This window comes from Ptiloglossa arizonensis, chromosome 14 (genome assembly GCF_051014685.1).
Source record: "Ptiloglossa arizonensis isolate GNS036 chromosome 14, iyPtiAriz1_principal, whole genome shotgun sequence".
NCBI lineage: Eukaryota > Metazoa > Arthropoda > Insecta > Hymenoptera > Colletidae > Ptiloglossa > Ptiloglossa arizonensis.
The window spans coordinates 3,401,976-3,419,978 of NC_135061.1; the positions used below are offsets into that span (position 1 = coordinate 3,401,976).

At 37.8% G+C, this 18,003-nt stretch overlaps 1 protein-coding gene across 9 annotated transcripts in view; it reads right to left on the reverse strand.

Moving 5' to 3' along the window:
• Chb (CLIP-associating protein) overlaps positions 1–18,003 on the reverse strand; it is a 56,208-nt gene that overhangs the window by 9,816 nt on the left and 28,389 nt on the right. For 6 of the 9 annotated variants that reach the window (XR_012994057.1, XM_076326497.1, XM_076326496.1 and 3 more), the window contains exons 6-12: positions 3,232–3,263; positions 3,065–3,149; positions 1,519–1,676; positions 1,195–1,431; positions 855–1,108; positions 584–768; positions 49–159 (exon numbers count right to left, since the gene is read on the reverse strand). Coding sequence is in view for 8 of the 9 variants with exons in the window: in XM_076326497.1 (XP_076182612.1) it covers positions 49–159; positions 584–768; positions 855–1,108; positions 1,195–1,431; positions 1,519–1,676; positions 3,065–3,149; positions 3,232–3,263 (1,062 nt within the window). In the remaining variant the exon portion in view is untranslated. Of the gene's footprint in view, positions 1–48; positions 160–583; positions 769–854; positions 1,109–1,194; positions 1,432–1,518; positions 1,677–3,064; positions 3,150–3,231; positions 3,264–3,456; positions 3,835–5,281; positions 6,342–18,003 lie in introns of those variants that run through there. The other 3 variants (XM_076326500.1, XM_076326498.1, XM_076326499.1) reach the window with 3 other exon arrangements.

Here is an 18,003-nt window from a genome sequence, read left to right on the forward strand (position 1 = left end):
AAATGTATAACAACAATAAGGATAATTATTTTAATAATTACTACTCACGGAGAGAAGCTTTCTGTCTGCTGATATTTGCATACATCATTCTGGCTTTTGCTCTTTGTGCAGCTTGCAAATCTATAGCGCTAGTGGACCTAACACCTGACGTTCCGCGATCTGAAGAAAAATTTGAAAGATATACATAAAAATACTGAAGACATTTGTGTCGCGTATATTGGATGCATTTAGTGCAATATTCTAAATCGCGGTGATCTTTTCAAGCATCAAACAAGAACGTAACAATTACAATGATTGTCAGTGGGTCTTTGTAGAACTGGAATACCAGACTGACGATAAGACCGTGGCAAGGACGGAGTACGTCTGAGCGGGCCATGTGGTTGACCCGAAGTTTGATGCAAATTTTCCGTACTACCTTCATACGTTTAATGTAAAGAAGAATCACAAAAGCAGCATGAAAAAAAGTGAGAAGTATTTTACACTGCGTTGCTATAACTGAGTCTCTGCATTTATATCTAACCCCATTACTATCTGTCACAAGTACTATCTTCTTTTAATTAAATAAAAAATGAATGAGGTTTACCTGCGGCACTCATTGCTGGTCTAGAAGTTCTCGGACTAACACTTGCTGATCTCGTGACTACGTTCAAACTGTTAATACTACCACTATTGCTAAGAGACATTAACGAACGTTTGTATGCAGTGTCAAGACTGTTGAGCAACGCTTCTGCTTGCTCGGGAAAATGATCTTTAAATGCCCAATATGATCTGAAAGTATTTAAAATAGAGTTTGTATTTACTATTCTTTCGGAAAAGTGAGCATTCAATAACATTCAAGTATAAAGTATATTTACTTCCTAGCAAAAGCTCTAGCTTCTGAATCCGAATCTGCAATACCCTTTTTAATCGTGTCTTGTAATATTTGTACATGTTTCTGCAATATCTGGGTAGGCCACGTTTGTAGAATTAGATTTAGATATTCGCACGAAGCTCGTCGTATGTCTTTACTTTTGTTATTTAAACACGAGGTGATAATTGGCACGAAACGACTGAAGTGTGTATTTTGAAGAATAAACCTCACAGCCACAGCACCGGCAGTTGCTACAACCTAAATGATCAAAATTATTAATACAAGCTTTACAATATCTTTACATTTCCTTCTTGTCGGTGGTAACAATTTGTTACGAATCTCACCTTGGCACTATTTTGTATGAGATTCATTAAGGTGAGTAAAACTGCCTCTCCAAAACTAGCAAATTTATTTTTCAAATGTTGACTAAGAAATGCTAAAGTAATGCACGCTTCCCTGACAACTTGTGACCTAAGATCGGAGCAAGCAACTTCAAACGGTCTTTGCACGTTTTTCAAACATTCTAGGAAGTTCTCGTAATTTGTACCACCCGCGATAACAATAGATCTTAACTTTTTCATCTGTAAAGTAAGGTAAGTTCATTACATGTGTCCACTGATTCAGACTGTTACGTATTTTAAAAACGGTTTAATTCTTCCAACACATACACTTTCTGTCCTTTGTTTCCAATCTTTCTTGTCATCACCCACGTTATCTTTGATAACTTTCATCTGTTCTTCCAGATCCTTTGCTGAAAACAAATTTACCGATGGCACATCTTCAAATGCTGTAAGGAAAGTCTCCTCATCAACGGCACCAGCCTGACCTAGATACATTAATCAGAAGTTTATACATTATATTAAAACATGAACATATATACTACTTATCATGAAAAAATGTCGTTCTGCAATGATTTTTGCAATTGATTATGGTAATCCAGAAACATTTTGATTCTAAATATGATACTGTCAGAAATTTTTAACACGCTTTACCTTTGAATTTATGAACTTTATAAATTGACAAAAGTTTCAAATGTATATTATATGATACCTTATCGTCCTACATATTTTATGCTTCACAGTATTATGAAGTGAAGGTGACATAAAAAGCGGTGCAATTGAAAAAATATTATAGATGTGTAAGCATCTTATTAAATTTCACACACCTATTAAATAAAGCGCAAACAAATAAAGATAAAGCAATGATATCCAAAGGTCTTAAACCAAAATATGCATGGCACATGACCAGTATTATTTTGACCAAATTTGAATAATTTCTTATTTCTTGTATTTATATCATGATGGATGTTTATAGAAAAGGAAGAAAAAAAATAACACAAAGGCACCAAGTTTTTAACAAAACATATAAATTATTTCACGAACCATCATGATATAACACAAAACTAGTAAAGCCAATGGAATTTTAGATACCTGGTGTCGATTTTATTGACACGTTTCGTTTGACGGTTGCTGCCCTTGGAACCGTGTGTGATGCATTACCAGGTCGAGCTGTCATGCAAGCGAATAATTAGCATTCTCGTCACAAAAATGTCAACAGTGTATTGACATTTTATTGGCGAATGATGGAGAGACATCATTAATATTATTTAAAATGCTGAGCCACAGTAAGGAGAAAGCATAAGAGTTATAAGTTAGCACGCTTCACACCTGTGCACTGGTTGCAGGAAGAACATGTGTTTCCATAAAGTTAATCATAAGATTTGCAACACTCGCGTGAATGAAGTGAAATAAGTAAAACACTTATGTTTTAAAAAATAATGGAGCATTTGCTTGTAGCACACAAAGCGCTTTCGCTTACATATAACATAACAGTAAAATAAATGTAAATTCATTAACTAAAGGTTAATAATTAAATATATTACTTGGAAATTATAAACAAATTTGAATTAAAACCTTGAGGTGTATTTGGCTATCTTATTTTACCTATCTTATTTTTTACTTTTCTAAGTGAGCAAGTATAACATTTAAAATATTCTAATATACTATGCTTACAAATACAATGATCATTTTATTATACTTCTGACAAAAATTAGAGAACTGTGAGTTAAATGTATTTTATGATACACCTGAATTACTATATTGTAATGTACCATGCTTGAAATAAAATTAAAATAATTATTTATAATATACTTTAGTCTTATTAATTTGTACAGAATTACATATATAAGTAGTTCTGAACAAAATGTACAAGTACCTAAAGCAGAAGATGGAATTCTTGCAGGTCCAAATTGTCCTCTTTTTGGAGGAGCAGCTGACCTTTTCACGGGGGCAGACTTAATCTATAACATTTATATTTATCCCATTTAAATGCACAGAACTAACAAATACATATTATTTTATTTATTTATATCCAATACTTACAGCTCTGTCTGGCTCGTCTGTACTCTTTCCAACTGGAATAGAAAAAAAAAATATAAATATATAAATATAAAAATATAAACACATACACATTTATAGATAAAAGTTTAGCAAAAGAATTTCTTTGTGTAAAAATATTTTTTCTTTAAAGGTAAATAATTAATCCATGGAGTACAATCTATTATATGGAATGATTTATTTTATTCAAAATTTTTTAGAACTGTGTACCTAAGTCTGGATATAGCCATGGTGGTTTGTGAATGTCACAATGACATCCTCTTGCTCTAGCACCTGGATGCTTCACAATATTATCCCACTGAAGAATCCATTTACTACTTGGATCCCATATCTTTTTATCAATACTAGGATATTTTTTTAATCCTCTATGCAAGCAGCGATGGCTGCTTGACAGCAGTATACCAGCATCATTCATTTTATGAAGAAGAAAATTGAACACACCACAATCAGTGAATAACAGTTTCTGAATGATCTCTGAATGTTACGTAAAGTACAACTTATATTTCAACATGATTCAAAAAAACACTACCACAGTATAAGAAATCTTCATTGTGACATAGTACGTTAGCGCTATCTTCTTCTTGCATTCTTAAAAATTAACGCGTCGCTAATTAAGATGGCACATATCGATAAACGAAGTTAAACAAACGAAATATTTTCGTAAGAGGAGCAAAAGACTTCCGCTTGCTTAGGTACAAAACTTACGAGAAAAACTCTAGGAAACGTGAAGTACACGTATGTAAATATGTATAATACATATTTTCACATCGATTGTCTTAAAAACGAAAACTCGTGCAAATACTTTATTCCCCACTTTCGATTTATTTTTCCAACGTGAACTGTCACTTTTTGTACCATGTATTTAGAAACACTATGTACAGGCCAATCCCGGTAATCGACACGTGCGTCGGTGAAAGTGATTTTCAGCGTTGCTTTAATTATTAGGAAGAGGATTCTCTTAATTAGGTACAATTTTCTAATTAGCGTTTCGTAGACTGAATGTAAGTCTGCAGAATGTTATTGATAAAATTGTCGAAGTAACTACAACGTGAACATTATCCTTTGGCAATACACGATTTCTCAAACGATTTCCATGCACAAGTCCTTTTGCGACTGAACGCCATAAGGCTTCTTCCTATCCAAACCGTCGATAATTATCGACAGTGGTCGTCGACGATCGATAAAAATCGAACAGAAATGTTTCATCAACTTACAATGTAACAGAAATTCATAATTGAACCGATCTAAAAGACGTCAACAACTTTAGAATTCTATTTCAGATATTTCCGACATATTTATTTACCCCTGTAATTATCATACATCATGGTATCAAATGAAACGATATAATTATTAATATAAAATGTATAAAATATTGGGTAATCGTTACCGATTGAGCCCTAAAAAATATCGGGTACGGGTTCAACGTGCTAAGGTGAGAAGCTAGATTTGCATCCGCGATATCATTCGTAATAACCACGGCAATGAGACACGAGAGAGTTATTTTCTCACGTTACAGATAGCGCGCAGCAGCATCCTCGTCACGTTTAATTAGACGAAATCAGGTTTGAGCAAATTTTGCTTGAAATTAAAATAAAATGTAATGATTTAAACGAGTAGTTCTTTTTCACGATTTGATCAGCCAGATCGAAAATAATTTTTCGTGCAAGTGACGTTTTGCGATCGCAGTTTATACTGTCGTTACATAAACTAAGAAGGAAACTTATGAATTAAATTCAAGAGAAGCAATTAAACACAGGTTCGAATAGTATTTCCGAAGAATGTAATTATGAAAGTGCCCAAGGTCGAGATCCATTCAATAACTTCCCGCCTGTCTTTTTGTTTCAGGTAAGAATTTTTCCACAAGGTATAATGAAACAATCGAGGATATGTTAAAATAAAATGAATTGCTTTTCCAAGGATCATTGCGTCACGGATACAGCATGCGGCGTTTACGCGTAATTCATTACCGCGCATACACGTGTACAAGCACGAGCCATCGTTCATAATACATCTTGTATCGGTATCTTAGATTTACCTCTGGACAATTTACCTTTCGCACAATGTAATAGACATTGATTACGCGTCCTTTGGAGAAAATCTAACTATCGATAAGAAAATCTTCCTCGAACATTTCGATGAAAGTGAAATTCGTTCGTTCGTTCGTTCGTCCGTCGCCACGCGCGCGCGCGCGCGCGAGAAAGTGCATTAATAATTCAAAGAAGCTATTATTTTTTTCAGCACGTTTTCTGAACTTCTTCTAGACTTCGCGGCGACGTTACGCCGTAAAATCTTCGTGACAGAATTGCATCGGTTCGTTTCACGCGACGACGTGACAATTCGATGATTATTTTCTTGCTGTAAGTTGCGACGAGTCACTTTCGGTCCAAACCGAATCAACGGACGTGTTTACGTGAATGCGGTCGACAGCGGAACGAATCTCTTCGCGTTCCATTCTCGAAACGCGTCAGTCACGATGACTATTTCCTCGCGGGACACAATCGTCATCTTCTTATTCGCTTCTTTTTCTGTTTACGAAATACCTCACGTTCGTTAAAACCGACTAACAGAACAAAGGAATGGTTAGTTTTCCACTGCAACAACACGTATCTACACGATGCGTTTCCTTTACCTATACGATTAACGTTACCAACGAAGAAATTTCGTTATCGCTCGGTAGCGAGTTGCTAATCGCGAAACACTGCAAAATATCGTACGCTCGCCGAACGTTCGAATATGTAACTGACACGATGGGCACTTCTACAACGAATTAGTCGTCGAAGTGGAAACAACGTCGGAGAGATGTCGTTGGTGACTTCGTTGTATTTCGATACAGCTACGTCTGATCAGGTAAACAAACGTGTCGGGAGAAACTGAAACGATCGTCCTTGCCCATTGTCCGTGAACGGCAGTGAAGCACGTATGTATTCGGTTAGAACGCGTCACTCGCCCGACCCGTGATCGTGTTCGGCCCGTGACACAGAAAAAAAAAAGATCAAGATCACCACCGGCCACAAACTGTTAAGATTCTGGATACATTCGACGCATCCGGCGAAACTGCCACTTATAAACGTCTAGCTACGAGAGACACGCGTCTCTCACGTTGCTAAATGGCGACTCTCGTTTACTCTACGAACTCTCCCGGTAAGCGCTGCTTACGCGCGGATAGAAGGAAGGGGACCTTCCCCTATCGGTGCCCCTGATTGGGGGACCAAATCGAGGGATCCATCGCAACGAAGAATACATATCGACCATCTGCCAAAAAATAGTCGATTTTCTTTCGTTAATTATTAATCGTTTACGAAGACGATGCAACGGGGAATATCGACACGAGGGGAACCGAGAAGATGACCACGGTCGTTCGGGTCACCGATTTAATTCCAATTATTCGTGTCTTGCGTTTCTTCGATCCTTCGACCGTTATATTTGCCCAACAAAAGTGTTCAACATCTGTAGACGTTCGACAAAAGCGCTCGGGAACGTATAGGCTATTATTCGAGCAGTTTACCGCGTGCGGTGAACGCCTTTCGGCGTTCGATGAAATTAAACAATGCACGAAGCGTAAAGTCTCCCGCACAGAGAGCCGGTTTTACGTTTCGTGTGCCTGTCGTTCTCGGTACAAACAAAGGTACCGCAACTGATTCTGCGATTCTATTTTTAGATACAAAGATATGGAATTTTTCGCTCAAATAAAAAAGAAATCTAGTACATCGTGTACTAAGTTGTTATCGCATTACCAAACACGATATGAAGGAAGTAAGACGAAATTTTATAGGCGACAGCCATGTTCAGATATCAGGTTTAGGGGGGAAAAATCTGCCGACCGAGTGAGTAGCTCAATTGACGAGCAGTCGCCTGCGAAACAAAAGATCCCGAGTTTTCGAGTGCTTCGGTTTTCGGTAATTCGATCGGCTCGATCATCGTTTCTTGCAGCAATTTCACTTTCGGGATGGGTTTTCAAAGTTACGATCGCGTTATCGACTCGTTTATCAGAAACGAATGACATAATTAAGCGCGCTTGTGGTTGCGTCCAAATGCAAAAACAAGTTCATCGGAGCGATCGGATATTATCCGGTTGCAAAACCGACGGACAAATTGACGGTCCACGTGAAACAAGTGGCTGATTAATGCGAGCCCCATTCAATTTGCGCCCGTTTGAACAGTTACGTTTCCACGGCGTGCGGACATCGAGAAAACGGAGAGAGTAACGAAGATTAATGTCGCCTGAAATTAAGAATCAGGTCGTGCAACGAACGCCCGAACCACATCGAAATGCCCACCTTTGAATCGAACTTCCATCGGCGTGCGGCTTTTGTCTAAAATTCGATCGCCGTTAGATGGCTCACCGCGCTGAGTTACCGCAACAAAACACATTCTTCGGTAATCCGCGATTAACGACGCCTGTGCATCGGGGCGTAATTAAATCCACGGACCTACAGCATGGGAAACAAAAGTCAACGGATCCGCGTACAATACCAACGTTTGAGTATAAGCCGTGCAACAGCGTCGGTGAGTTTTATCGACGTAACGTAAGAAGTTAATACAGCGGAACCGTGAAAAAAGTGACCCAACGAAGCACACTCGACGAAGAAATAATAAATATGTTCGCAGCCACAATTACCGCTGGGAGTAGCAATTACATGTTCAAAATTGTACTTGAAACAAGCAATTAACGTTTTTCTCTCGCGTTTGAAGAAAACAACCCTATAAATCATCCGGCGTGCACGCAAGTATTAATTTATGCCGTTATCGGCAGTCGATACAGGCGCGTATCAAAGTGGTGTTCTATATAGAGTGACTCGCGTTCAAAGTTGTCCGCTATCTCCGCCTCTCTGTTGTTGTTTATGATATACGATGTACGCCGGGATATTTTTGCAATAGATATTAGAATATCGATTCTGTTACTCGTGCGAACGTAAGAGCGATATTTTCTCTTGGTTTTTTTCGTTAAGTAATTTCGTTTTCCAAAATGGAGAAAATATAATTTTATAAAATGTTTATACGCTCTAAAAAAATCGTGTTTCATTTTCACCAAAGAAAAACGTAATGACTTTCCGAACAACCCATTAAAATACACGCATATATAAATATACACGTATAAATTATTTGTAAAACGGTTACACTAAATAAAAAGTAGTGATACCAAATGGTCTATTAATCTTTAATTAAACGCAAAGATATCGTTTATTTTCCCCGAACTGTCCTGCTTTTATTCCCGAGTAATTTGGTCACGTTATGTATGTAGAACGTGACGATTTTTCTTAAACGAACAGACGACTCGGGGAGAAAAAAAAAACAGGAAACTCGGTCGATCGGATCGTCACGCGGTTCTCTCTCGGGACACGGATTTATTCACGATTGCGTCCGGCGTTCGCGCTCGCCGCGAAAATATCGGTAATTACGATTCGTCGTTGCGGGATCAACACAGAACGCAGAACGAGTGGGCCGAGTCGCGTACTTTTCCTTTGTGGAACCACGACGAACCTCGGGGCCCCTTGGAAATTCAGGACGAGTCAACAACGGAATATATTACGGGATAGAAAACCGGGCGGCAGCGCGACGGTAATTCCTTCAGAAAATCGTACGCAGCAGCGTCGTCTGTCATTCATTGGTGAAAGTAACCGTTATTTATTGTTCTTAACGATCGACGGGATACGACGCTTCCGATTTCCCATCGATGGAACTTGGTTATATAGAGAAGCGGAGCCGGCCGTGTCTCCTTCTGCGTATTCCCGCGATCCTCGTCGTTTTTCTGCCGGCGCGGCGACGATGAAAGGAGTCCAACGGAGAGAAAAAGGGAAACGCGAACGCCGATTCCACGGATCGGTCGTTAAATGTTGCTCAAAGAGGAATCGCCCACGCGCTGCGGGCGCCGAGGCGATAATGGTACCCTCGATGTTACGTAACACGACGCGCAACACTCCGCGCGCATATTATCACGCGCGGACCAACGTTTATCGTTCAGCGAGTAGTTGGTCGAGGGTCAAGCAAACAATTATTGCTCCATTAGGGTAATTTGTCGCTTCTTTCCCTTAGACCGCGCGGGAAACGAACGATCGGCGGATCGTTTGAGCGTACTGGCTGTCCCAGTTATCGCCGGTCGGTTTGAATTTCCCGCCGTTTTTGAAACGTCCAACCGATTTACTCGAAACTTCAGATACATCGTCTATGTAGATGGGAAATTAATCGTGGGAAAGTACACGGTGAAAGATGTTTCGAACAATTTTCTTTTAAAAGCGATTCAACGAAGAGATACGTGAAAGTTAATTTAAGGAAGATTATAAATTGCACGAGTTTTTTTAGTTAATGTTTTCGAGGACGATGATTTTAGTTTGGGTAAAATTTGTAAGTTTGAAAATAATAATTATTGCGCGATGAGAATCGATATATTGTCTATGGATACCGACAAAATTTTTAATTAATACAGCAGTATGTATTTACTGCTTCGCAATGTGCGATAATTATGTCTCTCGAGCTCTAATTTGGAATCAAATTTAATTTATCTTTTATCGTTAAATTGGTCACAGCTCCGGCTTAAGGCTTTGATAACGTGCGAAATGGCACTGTACCGAATGCTACTCGGTGATATGTTTATCGTTTATTTGTTGCATTGTGACGTATTTATTAGGCGATGATTATTTAGTTATGAAAAAAACAAGAAACGAACACAAAATGTATAATACACTAGTTATGCCACGGCGAATGGGCGAGGTTCAGCAAAAGCTGTTTTACAACCTAACCCTGAGATATTACGTTACTGAATGTAAACATAATATTTACAATGTAGTGTACTTTCTGTGTCATGGCCATCAATGGCAAGTTCTACTTTTTGTTATGTAACTCTTATGAAACTATCGGATACTTGTCTTCATATCTAATATAATATATTAATAATATATTAATATATTGTATGTATGTTAAAGATACCAACATGGAGTCTAACAGACAGAAAATACTATTATAGTGCAAACTGTTAACAGCTATACAATATACAGGTCGACGGGATATTATGGCGAAAATTGTGTAGCAAAAAATAAGAAAAAATGAATCTCGAACAGAAAAAATCGTCAATGAAACATTTCAGATAGTACTTGAAAATGAATAATATAAACGTTACTGGAATAGTATAAAACAATTACAGTCAATGAACTCTTAGGGCTCAAAGGCAATAAAAAAAAGAACGCCTATCTATTAGATATGTATATCAAATATATTGGTATATTTGGTATATTGGTATATTGATATATCGAATAAAAATTATACCCGCATGATACAAAAATAAAAATAAAAAGTAGGAAGATACACATCTATAATAACAGAAATTAAAAAACTGGAGACAAGATAGAATCGCACTCAGCACACTGATATCGTCCACTGGAATAACATCGTACTATTTTCAAAAGAACTTGATACAACCCGTGTACATGTATACACAAATATACAGAAAGCCATAATACTAACAACGTGGCACATAGTTGGAAGATTCCTACATAAATAAAGGAAGGTTGACTTAAGACCGTTATGTTTGCCGTCTCATTCGCAGTAACGACAAAAAACGTTATAAAGTACCGAGTAAGGAAAAAAAAAAAAAGAAAATTTACAGCAATAAAACTTATTATACATTACGTAAAAAAGCAATAAATTACGTAAAAATAAGTAGAGATTAGAATAGATTACGTTATAAAAGGTAAAGAACATCCATACGGTGTTATTGACCTTATCTATTAATACGATACGGTTTTATTTATTTTATGAGATACTTACTAATAAAAGTTGCGAAATAACCCTGGAACTTTTATTGCATAAATTCTAAAATACTACAAGAACAGTTTTTTTTTTCTGAACAAAGTTCCTAATAATACAAATTTGTTTTCGTAGAGGTTTTACAAGAATAGATATCCGTTGAATAAAAAATGTAAGTTCATCTTGGAAAAATATAATGATAAATTTTGTATCGCTACATTGATTAAAAACATAGAATTTTTAAAAAATTCTTTTTAAAAGAATACAATTTTTAAGTTCGGACCGTCCGAAAAGTAGGTTCGAAGTGTTCGTTGGATGTTTATTTGAAAAACCACGTGTTTGTTATTAACGTGTATTGTTAAATACACAGCATCGTTATTCGATTTGTTGCAAACTTGGCCAAGTTCGTTGTCAATTCCCCAGTTCGCTCGACTCGCGTCCATTAGAAATTAGAGGTGAGCTACAATGACAGTGACTGAGACACAGTTAACAGAGGGTAAAGACCAGCTCTGTAACAACCTGAGAAACGCTCCGGTAATTATTATTAATTTCCTCGATTAATTTCCGCGCGGTACTCTTGAAGATATTCCAGGCTCGTTGCAGCTGCAATCGGTAGCGAGCTACGAACACCATTGGATATTTTCTATCGTCGGTAAATTCGCTATCGAGAAGCAGGGAGAAACTCCGAGTCCTAATTAGAAGTTGAAATTTTCCATCTCGGAAGTTGGTAAATAGAAAATCGCGTTAGAAATAGCGAGGAAGTCGCGACCTCTAATCATTAACCCGGTCCTCCGTGTTACAAAGCTTACCAGTAGGCTTGTGAGTTTTTCGCGGCTAATGGGAATATCCAGACAAGCGAGAAGTCGCCTGTCTCGGCGATTAGACCTTTTGTCAATGCGGTAAGCGAACGGTTCAACGGCGGAATGTCAGCGAGAGTCGGTCGAGGATAAAAAGGGCATCCGCGAGCTATTCCGCGTTTAATACCTGATCGTGCACACCGGCGCAAACTTCACGGCGCGCACGCTGAAGATATATCTGCGTTGCCACCCTACAACACCTTTCACTTCTCGAGCTCGCGTGTACACACGCGTCCCGGCTGTCCTCAGGGTAAGGTCGCGCGAGAACAAGAAGGCGGGTTCACCGCGAACGGTGTGGGTGCTAATTTCGATCGACCGGTGAACGGACAGGGTGAATAATCTCTCTGTGTCGCGGGAAACCGGTGTTGCAGAAATACACCTCGAGATTCCTATCGTGCCTGCCGTGTAAAAACAGACGCACGCGGTTGATACTGTTCGAGGATTCCAGGTGCCATTCGTGTACTCCCGTAGTGTACTGATAATAAGATAGCCGGGATACTTAACCGGATTGCACCGTGAAATGGAAATAATCGAGTACTGGAACGACGACGACGGGGACACGGGCTACGAAGGGTGTCCCAATCGTCGCCGGTTGACTTATTTTTTGAATAAAACTCAAACCGTTTAAATAATCTTGATATTTTTTCTTTTATTTAAAAGTAGAAACTCGGGAGTTAATAAGGGAATAAGATATCTTTTAAATAATCGCCTCGGGTTTTTTTACAGGCCATCGATCTTTTCCCCAAAATTTTCACGTTTTCGCGTAATTGCGAATTTTCGTAATACGTTTGAATAATTTTTACGGGTTCTTTCATCGTCTACTTTTCCACGATTAATTTTCCATCTGTCTAGATGGTATGTGTAAAGTTTCAGGTTAATCGGTTCGACGTTTGAGAAATAGCGCGAAATTCAAATCGACCGGTGATGGTTGGGACACATAGATCGAGAGGATGAAAAATCGGTCCTGGAAGATTTACTAAGCGGGGTTACTCTACTTACGGAGATACACCTAAACGGTTTACTAAGCGGGGTCTTCCTAAAACGGGGTTACTCTACTTACGGAAGAACAACACCATTCGGGCTGAGAAAGATAATATTGGGAAATTTTTTTCGACGATACGGAACGACTAATATCAATGGTTCACATATGTATTAAAAGTTTCATACTTTGAAAAATACTTTTGCCAATTTTCATAGAAAAATGTTAATTTATATGGAAAGTATAAACGCCCTGGTATTATTAATAGAAATTATTTATATAATTATAGAATATAATTATATAATTTATATACAGAACGATTAATATAAATGGTTCACATATGTATTAAAAGTTACACACTTTGAACAATACTTTTGCCAATTTTCATAGAAAAATGTTCATTTATATGGAAAGTATAAGTGTCCTGGTATTATACTACTAGGGGAGATGGATTTCTATGGTCCTAATAGTCAGTATCGAATAAAATTATTAGTTTTCGAAATTACAATACATGAATGTCGCTACTTAGTGGCAAGTCTTAAATTTATATGTACTCTTTTTACAAGTTTACCCGAAGAGTATCAGAAACGAAGGAAAAATCCATAGACACAAAGATACAGAATTTTTATGTAACTACACAATTCGAATTTCAAGTCAATTAAATAAGCAGTTCGTGAGAAAAGTTACCAACCACTTTGAAAAACCCTGTTCCAAAAAAAAAAAAAAAAACGTTTAATGTTTCGTCTTAATATTTTACAATAGTAGTCGTTAAACTGATTTAAGTGACGATTGAGTGGTTCGATACTACTAATAGATGATCGATTATGCGCGACGAGAATATACTCTCGAACAAATGACACTCGTAAGACATAAACCAGTATTTACGTATGTCACCTATTCCATTATTTCACCCATTACTGCTGTTAGCACTACTTTAGGGGATATGACAAGTACCTTACAGCAGTGTCTCTCAAACATTTTTATTCGTCGTCCACTTCGACAAAGCACACAACTTCTTTGATCTTGGTCTTTCAAACCACGTTCAAGCAAACGAAACTGGTTTCCATACAAGTTTTCCAAAAAAGTAAGTACGATCGTCCAATCGTATTGGTTTGGCGTGGTCGAGTCTATTTTTATAAGTTTCAGTCGCGTATCATTGTTTTCCAGACAAATAAGTCTGCATTTCGTAAGTACGATGCTTTCGAACTATATATTAGGTTGTTCGGAAAGTCATTTCGTTTGTTTTGGTGGAAATGAAACATAATTTTTTTAGAGTGTGTAAACACTTTATCAAATTATATATTCTCCATTCTGGAAAATGAAATGACTTTCCGAACAACCCAATACAATCAGAAGATACGATCATTGTGTAAATTTCTGAGAGTACACATTTTTCTAAGCTAACAACTCTCCAGTCACATCGGTCCGCAGACAAAACTTGCTCCGATCATAATTCGGTACACTAAGTCAATTTTTTTAGAGTGTATAAACACTTTATTAAATTATATATTCTCCATTTTGGAAAACGAAATGACTTTACGAAGAACCCAATACAATCAGGAGATACAATCATCGCGTAAATTTTCGATTTCAGTTTTCTAAGCTAACGACTCTCCAGTCGCATCGGTCCGCAGACAAAACTTGCTCCGATCATAATTCGGCACACTAAGTCAATTTTTATAAAGTGTATAAACACTTTATCAAATTATATATTCTCCATTTTGGAAAACGAAATGACTTTCTGAACAACCCAATACAATCAGGAAATACGATCATCGTGTAAATTTCCAAGAGTACACATTTTTCTAAACTAACTCTCCAGTCACATCGGTCCGCAGCCAAAACTTGCTCCGATCATAATTCGGCACACTACACCAATTTTTCATAAACTTAAAACATTTACGGATCGAATTTTGCGTTTGGGATTCGTCTCGTCGAAGTTTATCGGGAATTGTTTGCCGTGATCGCGGAATTGGGACAACGAATTCGCGCACAACAGCTCAACGTCACAAATATCCTTGTACGTGGTGCGCGACACGGAAAGGTTGAGCGAACACGGCGCAAGGAAAAATTTGCATAGACCTCGTTCTTGCTCTCTCTTTCCCTGTGACCCGCCACGGGACCGTGTTTGTCGGAGGTTCACGTTGAATCGCGATTACACTATCCGATTTCTCTGCCGCTTAACGGTGTCGTGCATTATTCAGTCGCGGCTTTTCTACAAACCAGTTCATAATTTCTGCCCGGTTTAATGGTACGTTTGATCGATCCGCCTCGTCCCTGATAGTTCCACGATTTATTGTCCGTAGTTTGAAGATGTTTTCAGACGTTTGCACGAATTCAGGAACGAGATCGTCGGTTACCAGCGCGTGTACTCGCGGAAAAAAATATCAAGTCGTTTCGTTGAACGCGGATTTGCATTCGACAGGGATCCAAGGACACGTTGATTCGGGTGCACGAGTTTTTCGAGTTTGGACGTCTTAATTCAACCAATTGGTACCAATCTGGACCGCTGTTACATCATGTGTATTTCTTGGATCGGTTGAGCGTCCAACCGATGTCACCTTGCGGTTACTTTTGATGTTCTTGAAAATTTCCACGACAATTTATCGTATCTTTTGTTGTTACTTGGTTCGATAGACACCAGGCGAGGGTTTATCCGCGGAGCGATGCGACTGGAAAGTCGCTAGCTTAGTAAAATTGTATTATTAGTAATTGTGATTTTATCGCGATGAAAAGCATACCGTTCTCGAAATTATATATTCTCTTAACGAACGAGACGATATAAAATAAAAAGACAATGTATCAGGTTGTTTGGAAAGTGATTTCGTTTTCCAAAATGGAGAATATATAATTTAATAAAATGTTTATACACTTTAAAAAAATCGTGTTTTATTTTCATCAGAAAAAATGAAATGACTTTTGGAACGACCCAATATTTTTTGTACAATCTGAATGCATCAGACTGGGGAATATTACGATAGATATGGTACTTTCAACATTTAGAAATTTCATTGTTAAACTAACGTAAGAACTCTTTGTAATACTGATGTTTAATACTTGTAACAATTGATGTTTAATATTTCCTACATACATCTATACGCCAATGGAATTTCATTCCGTTTAAATAAATAAATAAATTGTATCGATTTTATACAGCTCGTATACTTTCCGGTTGTCCCCAAAAATTTTTTTACTTTATGTCAACGAACTGAAAATTGTTTCCAAAGATTTCAAACGACACGATTCGATACCATTTTTCAGACCGATGGATTAAACGAAGATGTTAGAAATATCGCTGTAAAGAACAATAAATATATATATATCGTTTCGTTTTCCAAAATGGGGAATATATAATTTAATAAAATATTTATACACTCTAAAAAAATCGTGTTTCATTTCCACCAAAAAACAAAAAAAAAAAACAAAACTATTATTCATATACAAATAACAGAATATGCGTCGACAGAAAATCTTTCGAAAAATAAAACGATGAACCTAATAGCTCCGTTTCTTATCGAGCAACCTATTGAGTGAATAGTGACAAACCACTGGTAAATTATTTAAACCCTAACACGTGGAATACCTTTTATTCAAGAGGTACCTTAAGGTCGAGATTTTTTTTTTCACCCGGAGGAATTTTCACAAAAAAAAAAACCCAAAATGACTTTTCGAACAATCCAATATATATAGCATAATGAATCCTCAAACGTGGAATACCTTTTCTTCAAGAGGTATCTTAAGATCGAGATTTTTTTTCACGCGAAGAAATTTTCACCAAAAAAAAAAAAAAAAAAAAATGACTTTCCGAACAATCCAATATATATAACATAATGAACTCTCAAACGTGGAATACCTTTTATTCAAGAGGTACCCTAAGGTCGAGATTTTTTTTTTTCACGCGAAGGAATTTTCACCAAAAAAAAAGAAAAAAAAAAAAACAAAAAACAAAATGACTTTCCGAACAATCCAATATATATAGCATAACAAACCCCCAAACGTAAACAAACTCGATAAATTGAGCATACATGGTGACATTACATGCGAAATAAAATACGATCGCGTATACGTGAGAGCGGCCGAGGAGAAAGTGTCGGAAAGAAAACGAAGAGGCGAATCAGGACAGAGTGAATCTTTCGAGGATGATTCTTTCGAGGAGGGGAAGAAAAAAAAAAGAAACTTTCAACCTGGAAGCAACAGAAGGAGCTACGCGGAAGATCGTCGTTAGTTGTTCACGGTAATTTGGCGCTCTATTAATATATCTGAAATCAAGCGAAGAGCCGTAATTCTTTCTGCCAAGCCCATAGCATGACCTAATCGTGATCAACGTGCGTACACACACCGTGGAAGAAAACGTGTCCGGTTCTTAACGCGGTGGTCTCCTCGCTCACGAATTTCATACACGGAATAGAAAATGTTTGACGAGCATCGTGCCGTATTTTTTTTTACGTACTACCGGATTTTTCGCATACCAGGACACTAGGCACTCGTGGCGAGCGCTGATACTTTCACTTCGAATACGGATAACTTTTTTTCTTTCCTCGGGTGCGAAATATCGAAGAAAATTGTCAACGAAAAATTGCGATCGTTTCGATGGAATTTTTCGAATTCTCGTTTCTCGAGTACACGAGTTTCCTTTTGGTAACTTATCCTCGTGGATTATCCAAGAAAAATCTATTTCGATTGATCGTTACAGAAGAAAAATACACGTAGCGGTGTATATTTTTTGCAACGAGACAAAGATTGATTATACAATGGAATGCGTGTGCGCATCGTGAGTCATCGGGAATCTCGGGCCTCGGTGGACCTTTATTATTCATCTTTCGTCTTTTTCCGTCCGTGATCGGCAGCATGGTGGACATTTGTTTTTTCTCTTCGTATTTTCATCTCGTAAGCTTCGGAACTAATATGTCAAGTATTCGGTTGCCGGTGACACGTAATATTTGCAATCGAAATTCGAACAGGCCGCCGGCAGTCTTACAATGTTACAAGGCCGTTCGTGCAGAGCGGGACGGCTCGGTCCGGTATGAATTACAGACAGCGTTTGAAACAATACACCGGCGATATTGCACGGCGCACCGTAGCTATCGGTGTATGTAATATTATGTAATATCTTGGAACAGATAACGCGAATTAACGTTCTCGTTGTGTTACTCGCCGAAGGAAATGACACTTCACGCGGTG